Source organism: Pleurodeles waltl, chromosome 8, assembly GCF_031143425.1.
Source record: "Pleurodeles waltl isolate 20211129_DDA chromosome 8, aPleWal1.hap1.20221129, whole genome shotgun sequence".
NCBI classification, from domain to species: Eukaryota; Metazoa; Chordata; class Amphibia; order Caudata; family Salamandridae; genus Pleurodeles; species Pleurodeles waltl.
In genome coordinates, this window is record NC_090447.1 from 1,403,004,293 (window position 1) to 1,403,017,883 (window position 13,591).

Genomic DNA, 13,591 nt, shown 5'->3' on the forward strand with positions numbered 1-13,591 from the left:
GTGAAGAAATGTGTGCCACTGTCACTGCTAATGCTTGTTATTTTGAAAATGAAAATAAAAGGTTAAAAAGAAAATGAACAGTTTATGGTCTCAAATCATGTTACAATTAATATATAGGGAACCAGCTCCACTACTCGCCACATCCCTTTACCTTTCAGCACCAATTTACCTTTGTTTTCACAAAGACATACAAGGTAAACGTTTTGTGAAAGAACACAGAAAGAGGCAGCTATTAAAACCAGCCAGGCCCATACAGTTAGGCCATTTCCTTCTTTTTGCTTCCAACACCAATGGAAGGGTTTATCAACTTAGGCCTCATTTGCCATGTCTTGGAGAGGTTTCGACTTAGGAATGCTGACCTTACAGGGAAAAGTGAAAGTGTGGTTGATGACTAGATGTCATTTTTCCATATGGCATTGGGAACCTGTAGTCCCTGCAAGCCCTACAGCGAGTGCTGCAGCTGGTGTGAGGGAGGGGCATCACAACATGCATAAATGAAGAGTAGAGTGCACTGCCAGAATCTTGCGTAAGTCACATGTAGGTGATAAGTAGGCTGTACCGTAGGCTATATCATGGCAGTGGATTGGCAGAGTATGCTTGGTTACAGTTTTACAGCAGGATGTGGGATTTGTGATGAGCTCCTGTACAAAATGTGTGAAGAATTGAGCTTCTAGCTTTAGCAAGAGGAGTCTCATCCTGGAGATCCAAACCTGGCAGAGATTTCCTCAGGAAATTACTACTAAAAGCAACAGCACTAGGTTGACTTGAGGGACTAGCTTTCACCAAGGATTCCCTGGTCCCACATCTTTGCAGCTGATGGCTGGGCTGGTGATCAGCCTAGACCAGTATTTCCCAACCTGTGGTCCAGGGACCCCTGGGGGTCCGTGAAGCCTCCTCAGGGGGTCCGCGACTGCTTAGGAAATTAAATATTATTAATAGATTAGGTCCCCAGCTTTCAGTAATGACCTAGTGGATGGGGTGGCGGGGGAGGTCCCCGGACTGCAATAATGATTCAGTGGGGGTCCCCGGGTTCCAGTAATGTTAAAGTAGGGGTCTACAGAAATCAAAAGGTTGGGAACCACTGACCTAGACCCATCAAACTCCTGCCAGGCGATAAATGGTCAACCTGTCTGGGCACGACAACTCTAAAACCACCCTGTACATGTGAAATAAAGGCTCATGTGGGACTCCCTTATTTATACCCAAAAGCTGGATCAGTCTCAGACGTCGGCATGTTTTAAGCCTACCGCCATATAAATCAGCTGCAATAGACATCTGCAAAAAGATAAGCACCACACCTACCAATTTTGGATGTAGTGTCAAATTAAATATCCCCATATATTATAGGTTATTACAAAATATCCCACACAGACATCTTAAGACACCAATATAAATTTTTAAACAACCACATCAATCCTGCTAAAGATTAATCTATTTCCCACTCCAAACTTTATTTTTTTAAACCATCATGGACTGTAAAATTGTAGAATCTGTTTTGATGTGTATGTACTTGTGTAAGGCTAATCAAAGTTTGGTGGAAAAAGTTTAACTAGTTGGAGCAAGAACTAATAAATGGTACAGAGACAATCCCGGATCTAGATGTGGGAAAAAGGAAAGAGGATGATATGGAGTGTTTTTTTTTTTTTTTTTAAGCTTTCATCTAGTTATGGGTTTACATCTGCCAATAGTTTCTGTTACTTAAATTGCTGTAATATACCTACTACTGTACTGAACTGCTTGGCAGCTTTGCTGGGTGCAGCAAAGCACAAAACAGAAATAAAACACCTTTTGGTGGCCCAAAAGGTAATTTTACGTCATACACGATCTTCAAATAAAACTACCATCAATGAAAAAAAATCTAAATCAGTTTATAACTGCAAACTAATCTAGTAATTTTTATTGTAACATTATTCAGATAAGTTATAGCCTTACCTCTAGAATCTGGCGTGCTACGGAGGTGGGAATATTTCTGGGAGAGGTATCCCACAACCCGGAATCCATTCCAGTCTGATGGTAGGAATAAAAACACGCAATTCCCATTAATAGAAACCAGTGGGAAATGGACTGAGTGGCAGTACAGCACTGGTAGAATCTTTCAATGAATTCCGTCAAATAAGAAACCCATCCCAGAGAAATTCATGAGTACCTCACTTCACAACCTCAGAGCTACTTATATTTGTGTGACCCTCATCCCCAGAGTGTCAGAAATGTTCTTGCATTCCTGCAGATGCATTCTGTGCAAAGTAACCAGGCTGGTATCTGGCAAATCTGACTGGCGAGCCAACAATTAGGGAAAAACTATTATCTGGAGTATACAGTAAGATAACAGAGTATACAGTACCTAAGAGAAAACTGTGCATTTGTAACAGGTGAGCTAGAAAAGACTGAAAATATAACTTTTCCTTTCCTCCTAAGATGCATTTTTTTTTAATTCAGCTCAATCTTTAAACCAGTCTAACTTCTGTGCAATGCTCATTAGAAAAAAGACTGGTAGTGTTTTAGAATGAACATGCGCTGCCTATAGGTTAAAATGGTACTCACCAAATCCTGTTCTGAATCAATCTCACCCCAGGTAGAGCCAATCCCACTATCGACAACGGCACTATCCAAACTCTACAATGCAAAAGTAACAAAGAAAAAAAATTAACATTCTACTCAATTTAAAGCCTAACCGGGAAAATAATAAAACTAAACCAGATTTGCAGTGAGAACTTCTAGGGGCAGTACTGCACCGGAGCAGCACAATCTGAGAATTTCTGTGACTGGTCTCATGGAACTTTAGATTGAGACTTTGCTTTTTAAATGAATGGTCTCCAAAAGGAATGTGCCTTTAAAGTATTAGATCACCCTTACCTTCTTACTAAACTATCTTTCCAAACATTATATATTGGCAATGAAAAAACAAAGGTTATAGATTATGTAGCAAAGACGCAACAGATCCAGCAACCATCGCTTCCCACACATTTCTGTAGCATTACACCTGGTATGTGCTAGGTACCTCCAATCTAAATATAGGTGGACTTTAATATGGAATAATGTTTGTTTTATGCATCTACATGGGAAGGAATGTGTTCAATTTAAACATCCACAAGAGTTTCCAACACTTTCTGAGAGCAGTTATTTTTTAGACCTATTTTTATAAATATAAAACTACTTCTTCAATTCAGTTAGTCACAGATTGCTTTCTTCCGCATCTTTTGCTCGGCACTTTGTCATAAGTAAAGCATAACAAAATGACCCCCAAATGAGTGTTCTAGGTCAGTGGTTCCCAACCTTTTGATTTCTGTGGACTCCCACTTTAACATTAATGGAACCCAGGGACCCCCACTGAATCATATTTAGAACCTGGGGACCCCCACCTGAGTCATTACTGGAAGCTGGGGACCTAATTTGTCAATATGTTAATTTTCTCGGCTCTCGCGGACCCCCTGAGAAGGCTTCGCGGAACCCCAGACCACAGGTTGGGAACCACTGTTCTAGGCCCTACTGTTCCTTTACCTTTTAAGTGAAGTAGACATGTGTGACCATAGCAGAAAAATCTGAAATAACGAAACTTAATAGGTTATTCTGAAGTGATCAACTTCACACATCCTTTAATTTTTCTCATATGGACACTCTGAATTTGCTTGTAATGTTCACATCTGCTGTACCGTATTGTTTCAGTTTTACAAGTCACACAATACAAATAAGTCAAGGGATAATAGGAGAAACATTCTCTGAAAGCCAGGTAAAACACTTCACAAATGACTTACATTCTGTATTCTTTTTTAAACTTTTCATCTCCCTAATTTTGCAAGTCAATAAAAATTTCGCCTGGATATCACTTGAAAATAAGGTCAATCCTGAATTAGAACCAATCGAAGAAATACATTTCGATGTGCTGGCAAGCTTTATTAAATAAAAATTTAAAAACTAAGAATACAAGAAATAAATAAGGTTCAAGTGAATCTTGCTACTCTGCCGCACAGGCAAGCTAACAAAGTGCTAGTGTCATGTACTATCACCACAATCAACATAGCGAATACATTTAAAATTATTCAGTAAAAGGCATACCCATGTCACTCAAATCCAATCCAAAATAAAAGCTGATCGCAAAAGTGACAAACTAAGATGTTTTTCTCTATTGGCACACTGCCCTCAAAAGTGCAAACGAGCTATTAAGGAGCTTTTACTATGGGCTTTTGGATTTAGCGCTGTATGTTGGAAATTGATCTACAGCTTGGGCGGGGTGGGGGTGAAACCTTTATCAAGCATCAATCGCAGTCATGGTCAGTGTAAGAGACAAGCAAATCCCAAATTAACCTGTTCTTAACCCTCTGGTAGCTTGGCACAAAGCAGTCAGGCTTAACTTGGATGCAATGTGTAAAGCATTTATGCAGCACTTCAAACAGTAATAAAGTGAAAACACAACACAAGAAAAACCACACACCAATTTAAAAAGAATAAAATGTATTAAATTATTTGAGATCAAAACGACAATCCAATCAGCAGAACTGGAGATATGCAATTTTAAAGATTTAGGTGAAATTAGTGCCTAGAAGTACAGAGTGCCAACTGTGGGTATCTGGTCATGCTGAACTGGGACAAGTTCATGCCAAACACGATGGAGGACGGGCAGGATAGAGGTACCAAATTAGGTGATCTGAACAAATTCTTAAATCCTGACTTGTGGAGTGTTAGGAAATCCCACAAAGATGTGTCGCACACTAGTGGTTCTGAGGAGCTACGATGCAGAGTCCTGTGTCATAGTCAAGGATGTCGTCGATGAGCGGCTTGAGATGCAAAAGCCTACGTTGAGGATGCGTCATGCACTGGTTCCAAGGAGAGTGCGGCTGCGATGTGAGGTTAGCTGTCTGGGATGAGTCACACTGCATCAGTTCTGCTCACAGGACCACGGCTGGGAGGGCACCTTCAGGTGCACTTCCAAGTGTCCACGACTGGGGTGGTACCATTTGAGGGGTGGGGGAACAAGACTCTGTAGACAGAGTCCAAGTCCAGGTGCTGGATTCAAAATGGTGGAATCCTTTTCTGTCCCTTGGGCTCTGATCAGGAAGCCAGCCTACTAGCCCTTGAGTCACTCTGGTAGTCCTGAATTAACGATGCAGGTCCAGTTCCTTTCACAACACAGTAGCAGTCCTTCTGGCAGGGCAGCAAAGCAGTCCTTCTGAGTCTTCCACAGGTACAGAGGGGTACTCAAGAGTTGGGTCTGGGGGTCAATGTTTTATATATTATGACGCTTTGAAGCAGAAGGTTCTTGAGGCGTTCACCCCTCATGTGTTTGTAATTTCCTGTATCTCTGTCCTGGCCCCAATCTGTCTGGGTTTACAAAAAGCTAGTGTCAAACCCCTTGTGAGCAAGCTTCGGCACAGCCTTTGTGATGTTCAAGTGGGTTTGTGACATCTCCTCCCCCTCATCAAGACAGTGGTGCCCAAACTGCCAACACCTATTGCCCTTTGTCTCACTGTCCGAGAGCAGTACACAAAAACCAACTGCCAGCTACACCAAGTTATGTGCCCCAGAATACAGGCATTAGGCACCATATGGTAAAGACATGAAAAAGCCAGCTTTCTAAAAGTGTCATTTTCAGAATTGGGTCTTATAATCTGACTTTACTATTAGAGGGCTTTAAATTACAATTCTTGGGGCGTGGTCAAGATGGCAGTCAGGTAGGGTGTGCTTCTTGGTTTCTCCATCCCAGCCACTGGCCCATTAGGGCAGCCCTGAGAACACCCCTGAACTTCCTACCCCAGAGGAATGACCACGAGAGAGCAGCGCCAACCTAGGAGCAGCTGGAGCTGTGATGCAGAGCGCAAGTGGCCCGGGAGTAGAGTGTCGTGGAGGCGCTAATTGGCTGAGAGCTACGGTCTCCAAGCTGGTGTTCAGAGATCCTGGCACGGGCAACACACCAGCGATACTGGCATCCAGAGAACCAAGCGAGGACTTTCAGTCTGAAAAACGGCATATTGGCATGGCTGCGGGAAGGGCCCTGAGCGTCTCTGCACTAGCCACTGGACTGAGCGTCCTCTACAGCTGCAGTCTTAGAAACCAGATGCCTGGAAAACCTGGCATGTGTCATCCCTGCAAACACAGATTCCTGCGCTTGAGCACCTGCCGGCCCAAGCTCAGGCAACGCGGGAGCCCAAAGGAGATGCACCTTCCCCAAACACCCCACCCCCTAAGCCACTGAAGTCTGATTGTGACTGCCTCACCTTACAGCACGAGCCTCACCAGACTTACCTGGTGTGGGTGCGCGGTGCAGGCCCACGGAACCACTAGAAAGAAACTGGGGACCTTAGCTGCCCCCAATAGGTGGAGAAGGTAAAGCAATCATCACTGGCCCCATTCTACAGACACTGGCAAAGAGATCTCCCTGCCACCATATGCTGGACTGTTTCAACTTAGTTCAGGTATTCCTACCGTTTGGAACTTCCTAGGTCTCCCCAATCGTAATATACCGATTAAAGCTTGACTGGACATAAACAATTCATCGCTCCGTAAATTGTACAGAGAACCCTTACTTGTGACTTCCATTTTCTGGAACGCGAGTGCAACCAGTATGGTGGACAACAGTCATTTTAAATGTGGTGAGGTAACTAAGAAAATAATCCACAAACACCAAATATTTTAATAAGAGACTTGACATTGATTGTGGTTACAGTAGATTTAGTTTGTAATGTATTTGTCTCACATATGGAAACATCTCAACTTAAGTGTATTACTCTCCTAATTTATATTATATTTCAGATATTAAACAATCGTCGGCAATACAAATTCTCCCACTAGCAATGTGCACTACATTATATGTATGTATGTACTATGCCAATCGGGAACACCCACAGAACACAAGATATTAGGGAAATGTGCCAGTTTTACTCTAGCTTTGATAGTGGCTAAAGTATACATTAGGAACAATGCAGATACCAACTCCAATATTAAATTATTCACACTTTGAAAGAGGCCAAATTTGTTGCCACCATTCTACATCAAGTTCAAATTGATCAGCAGGAAGATTAATGTGCTAAGCCTAGTCACTCATGCGCTCTAATCCATAACTGAAACCATGAAGGTGCCACGCCTACTAGCTTACCTCAAGTGTTGGTTTTCCATTGATTGCTTTCATAACAGCAGGATCCCCAAGTTCAGACTCCTCTAGTTTATCTTCATCCTCCTGGGTGTCACTCAACACCACTTTCAGCTCTGCTTCATCTTCGGTCTTGACTTTTACTTCATCCTCAGTCCTGCCTTTTCGCTTTTTGTCTATCACAGTTTCATCTTCATCTTCCAAAGAGGAGGAAGATGACGAAGAAGTTGAGTCCACTTCAACCAACACCTCAGGCTTTGCTGCAGAATGATTCTGGATCTCTGTTTCTGAATAGGGTTGTGCAGTTTCAGGAATGAACTCCATTGTCTTTCCAGTATCCTCATCTGCAGAATCTTGATCTTAAAAATAATGTACTTTAAGTTAGGAAACAAAGCACTTGTCCACTAGATCAAGGAGCAAAAATTAACATTCAATAGAAAGACCGAAATAATTGCTGGGCAAATTAAACAGGCTTCCCCTCTGCAACATGTAAACAGATGAAAAATTACATCAGTATCTATATAAAGGGTCTCCAACCTTTTCTGTAAAGGGCTACTTCTGATCAGTGAAAATCTTGAGCTACTGAAGGCTAAACAATTTTTGCATCATTACCAGGTATCCTCACTCCAAACTTGCTTGACTTTAAACCTAATGTTCATAGAGCCAGATACTATGGTTGGAACAAAATACTTTGACTAGGGGCACTATGACAGGGCTACCAAGTGTGTCAGTGAGTGTGTGGTCTTTGGGGATGTAGGAACACGTGTGCATATGAATGGGATGTAGGTGTTTGGGTAACTGAGAACCGGTGTCATGTACTTGTGGCACAGGGCATTCCTTTTGCAATATGTGGCGATGTTACAAGTATAACAAACGCACAACCATGATTTTAAATGGGAGAAATTTAAAGTGCAAAAATGTTCAAAATGTGAAACATAATTCTGCACTTTAAATTTCTCTCATTTAAAAAAAAATTATGTATTTTTCAGTTATAATTATCGCACAGTGTTCTAATGGCCACAGGGAGCAACAGGCCTAATGTTTGTAAATGCAACATTTTAAAAAATAATTTGAGAAAATTTAAATGAAAATTTAACTTAATTATAAGGTAACTTTTCATTTTCTCCAATTTAAAGGCATTGAGAAACATCATTTTGTTCTCACTTCCAATACAGAGTTGACAAGGACTTTTACTTAAGAGTTAAATACCTTACTGCTTCAATGCTTCACCTCTGTGACATGGGTCATAAATCTGACTCCAGCACAGCTTCTCATCAGGCCCTGCTATCTGCAGGCTGGTGATGTTAATGTAAAATAAACACCGCCTTCCCTTAACTTTAAAAGGAAAAATGTGAACCTGTGCTTATCTAAAAAATGAACACCAGGCTGTGAGCTACTCAGATGGGGTCTAGGAGCTACTGCTAGCTCGCAATCCACTAGTTGGAGACACCTGGTCTATTTACTGTGAATTTCATTGTACTTCCATAAACCCTTGTTACACTTCAGAGTGCTGAAAATACGACAACCACAAGTCATGGTCACATTCCACCAAAGGATTTGTTTTTTAAATGGTGTCTGCTCTGATTGTTATTTTATGTATAATCATGTAATCCATTTTAAGTAATCATCCCAATGATACAATATTTTCAACTGGGGCAAAAGATCTAAAAACCTCAAACATTAATTGGTGGCATGTTAGCTTAAAGGCCAAAGAACAACCAATTATTTTTAACAATTTCATGCCTGGTCTTATTATGGTAGCATGAGAAGATGCAGGTTATTAAAAAAGGCACTGCCAATAAGACTCCAAAAGTACAGCCATGCACATAATCCACCAACAAGCACTCCCCCACCAAATAAATTACTATCATAACTCCTGCCGTAGTGTAACACACAGCCCCACAGAAATGTGAAAGAATGTGGCTAATTTATTTAAATTTTGTTATTATTAATAGGACTATATTCATGTAGTTAGATAATTTTGGATGGGATATACTTTAGCAATGTATATTTGAAAGTCTATTGCTAAAGTTCTTATTTTAAAGTCTGAACTTTCATTTTAAAGACTTTTGATTACACAGCTTTAGAAATCACACACATGTGAGACCTAATGATTTCCAGTTTAAGCCCAACACTGATTAAGTAAAGTCAGCCAGTGCACTAATTTTTCGGTTTTAATGTACCAATGTCACAATGTATTTTTAGTACATCACACACTGCAGAAGTATCCATCTGTAGTCAGGAGCTAATGAACATACATTTAGAGGCACAGGGAGAAAGGGATTCATCAAGAAAATATGAATGTTAGTCCAGGGCTAAAACCAAGATTTCAATCCAGTTCTCAAGTTGAAAGATGAGCACATTTACTTTTCTGTAAGTGAAATTTAGATACTTCCATTTATCCAGCAGGGAACTCTAGATTGGTTGACAGTGCCCTAGTTTTGCTCTACTAGCAACAGGTGCAATTACTGCCCCATTTGACCAATACGTGCCCCTGGAACAACTGAATCCATCTTTACTCCAATTTTAGCTTCACTGATAGAACAAGAGGTGAGGCAGAAAACGGAGCAGCACTTTATAGCACAATGTCCAGCCCCTAGCAACAGTGGTTGTCAGGGACTCCTTCTCCATTGCTGTTTGGGTCCTGGAGTCTCTCCTTGCATCCTCACAAAGTCGCACCTCCGAATCTCCCCTCTCCCCATCGTCCTCCCCCTGCAAGGTGGGAAACTGGGCAACACTTTACAGCGATATCCAGCCCCCAGCAGTAGCAGTTACCAACACTTCCTGGCATGGTTGTCTGGGACCTGGTGCCCCTCCTTGCAGCCACTTATATGTGGGCAACATATCCTCCATTTTACCCTAGCGTAAAGAGATTTCTGTTGCAAGGATCAAAAAAAAAAAAAAAAGAGGAGGAGTTGTTTGCCTCTTAAAGGTTTCTACAGAATGGACCTAAAGGGTCCATGCTACTCTTGTGCTCTAATCACATCTTCACCAAGGGCTTTGCTTACATCTTTATTAGGCTCACTTGACCGCAAATATGGAAGACCATTGTAGCAAATGCACAGCACTACCAGAGAAGTCAAATACAAGACAAAAGAGCACAGTAGCTCACATTATTTCCCTCTATCAAAGACATGTTCTCCAGAAAAGGAAAGCTCCTATACTGGCCAGATTAAATATAGTTCCTTTTATTACACTAGCAGAGAAACCTGCCCAAAACAAAATCAGCCATAAGGTGGGCATCAAAGTCTAAGTTCAGATTTGGAGACTTATCACCCGCCTTCCACTGTGAGAAAAATACACTATCTTACCAAGGCCAAATGTCACCTCATTGTACAAGTCAATCTCTTCATCTTCTTCTGCCATTTCCTCCAGCAGTGGCCCTTCATCTGCCAAATAGTAATCCTCTGGGAGCTACAAGAAAAGGAGTGGATGCAATCACTTTAAGACAATGATTTAAAACATTTTTGAGAAAGACATGTAATTACAGTATGAATTGTTTTTGCCAACAAAACTGGAAGAATGTGGCAATTTGAGTAATTACCTTAAACATGGTGAAAGAGTGGCATGAATCTTTACGATTACTACAATACTACATAGCAGTTTGAATGATATTCTTGTAACATCACACCATAAAATTCAACAATTCAAAGTGACGGGCAAGATTGTTATATTCGGATTTAATCTTTGATCAACAAATATAACCATACCAAAGGACAGGTAAGACCCATTCACTTGGCAATAACTGGGTTTGTACCCAATCTGCAGGGACAACCAAACAATAGCGAAGGTGAGATTGCGGTGTTACCGACTCTCCAGGATACTTCAATCTCTGCAATGAAAACTTATCCTCCCAAGCTTCCTTGATTATCAGGTGTTTGTAAACAAACAGAAAAGGCTTAACTGTAATGTGGTGAAGTGGGGTTAGATCAGTGGGTGGTATACCTCTGTAAACAGTTGCAGTAAAAGGCAGGAATATCCAGCCGGGGCTGATATTTGTGACTAATGTCAAAACAGTGCAGAAATAAACCTGGTGTTTAGTTGTTGGCAAGTTTATTTTTGAAGAGCAGATTATGTGTTTATCCTTTGCATGTAAAGGTTGAAAGACCGTTTCAGAAACGGCTTGTTTTAATGAAATCTCGGAGAAATAAACAAAATGCATTTTACACATTTAATTAAATGTATTTGAAAATTAAATTTAATTATGAAATCGCTAAGTCTAAAAAGAACAGTAATCCAGCACCAGCATGTAGACCTTAGGAAAGATCTTGCTGAGCTGAAATAACTGCTAAACAGCCACTGATAACTAATACCTTTAACCTTATTTCTTTTTGCCAGGGAGAGGAGCATAAAAAGTAAAGACAAGTAAAAAAAATGTACAACACAGTAAGAGCACACAATTCAAATGAAGGGCTAGGATATATACATTTGCACTTCAATAACTAAATAATTGTGAATTTCCATTTTTAGGATCCAATGTATTATATAACCTATATTCCAGCTACACATAATCATAAAATTAGGTGTATCTCATATATCTATATATCTATATATCTATATATCTATATATCTATATATCTATATATCTATATATCAATCAAAAAGATTTTTAAAGCGCGCTACTCACCCGTGAGGGTATCAAGGCTCTTTTGGGGGAGGGGGGGGGGGGGGCTGCAGGAGGGTTACTGTTCGAACAACCATGTTTTGAGGTTCTTTCTGAACAGCAGGAGGTCATTGGTTTTGCGGAGGTTGGTGGTGAGGGAGTTCCAGGTTTTGGGGGGCGAGGTAGGAGAAGGACCTGCCTCCTGTGGTGGTGCGTTGGATGCGGGGGACTGTGGCTAGGGCGAGGTTGGCTGATCAGAGGTTGCGAGTGGGAGTGTGGAAGGTCACTCTTTCGTTGAGGTATGTTGAGCCGGTGTTGTGGAGTGATGTGTGTGCGTGGATGAGGATCTTGAATGCGATTCTCTTGTTTATGGGGAGCCAGTGAAGGGATTTGAGGTGTGGTGAGATTCGTTCGTGGCGGGGGGAGGCCAAGGACGAGCCGTGCGGCTGTGTTCTGGATTCTTTGGAGTTTGCGTGTGAGTTTGAGTGTGGTGCCGGCGTAGAGGGTGTTACCGTAGTCTAGTCTGCTGCTGATGAGTGCATGGGTGACTGTCTTCCTGGTCTCTGGGGGAATCCATTTGAAGGATTTGTTTTAGGGTGCGGAGTGTGTGGAAGCACGAGGAGGTTAGAGCATTGATTTGCAGTGAAATGGAGAGGGTCGGGTCCAGGATGATGCCGAGGTTGCGTGCGTGGATATATATACACACACATATATATATATACACACACACACACACATATATACACACACACACACACACACACACACACACACACACACACACACACACACACACACACATATACACACACACACACATATATATACACACACACACACACACACACATATATACACACACACATACACACACACATATATACACACACACACATATATACACACACAAAAAAAAATACACCTAGTTTTATGATTATATAATATATCTAGGTTTTTTTCAGTGGAAAAAATTACAGGGACGCTATTTAGGTTCTGGGTTTACTCGTACAAAACTATAGAAACACAGCAGTTAGAGTTACCTCAAGTAACTATAACTCATGCCCTAAGGTACTTATAACTCGTGCCCTGGCCATGCAGTTTTCTTATCAAATTTATTGCAAATATTGCAGTGATACGATAATGTCAAAGATGCCATACAAGATCTCAATGTTATATTATGAGGATTAATTAGCTGTGCATGGCAAAGGCGCAAGTTAGTTACTTTAGGGCGAGAGCTATAGTTACTTGAAATAACTATAACTGCTGAATTTCTATAGTTTTCTACAAGTAAATTCAGAACCCAACTAAATCGTCCTTGTAGCTTTTTTTTTTTTTTTTTTCAGTGAATTTTTTGTTAGGGCTTTTTAAAAGTAATTTTAATTACTATACGTTAATCCAACCCCGCCTGCAGCCAGGCCTTACAGCGAAGCCCTCACATCCACCCAAACCTGCGGCCTTTGTCCATGCGCAGCGCAGGTTGGCCATAGGGACTGTCTCAGTCGATCTGTGAGTGGGTGCATGACTGAGTGGGTCGATGAGTGGGTGCAATGACTCAGTCCATGTATGAACGAATTAGTGTGAAAGATCTTTATTTTACATTTTTCACATTTGCGAATAATTTGTGAAAATTCACAAATATCGGCAATGGCAACACAGAATTATTTTAAACCCATTATTTGCCCCTAAAACACACCTATGTCACACCCCTGGGGTCACGGTACCTTCACCCCGACCCCTTATGCCACCTTCAATTAGGGTTTTTACCCCTGGGGACCACGTCCCATGAAATAAAATGGCGGCCGCAAATTTCTAGTCAGGTTGCGGTCAGACAATTACAACACGTCTTTTTCGCACGCATATTAGCGAAAAACACGATTTTCTGCAGAATAATTGCGAAGTCGCTGCAG

General features: G+C 41.2%; 1 protein-coding gene across 3 annotated transcripts in view; it reads right to left on the reverse strand.

Moving 5' to 3' along the window:
- Positions 1–13,591, reverse strand: part of PATL2 (PAT1 homolog 2) — a 261,206-nt gene that overhangs the window by 199,981 nt on the left and 47,634 nt on the right. For 2 of the 3 annotated variants that reach the window (XM_069203212.1, XM_069203211.1), the window contains exons 3-6: positions 10,393–10,495; positions 7,088–7,440; positions 2,542–2,613; positions 1,933–2,007 (exon numbers count right to left, since the gene is read on the reverse strand). In XM_069203212.1, coding sequence (XP_069059313.1) covers positions 1,933–2,007; positions 2,542–2,613; positions 7,088–7,440; positions 10,393–10,495 — 603 coding nt within the window. The remainder of the gene's footprint in view (positions 1–1,932; positions 2,008–2,541; positions 2,614–7,087; positions 7,441–10,392; positions 10,496–13,591) is intronic. The other variant, XM_069203213.1, reaches the window with a different exon arrangement.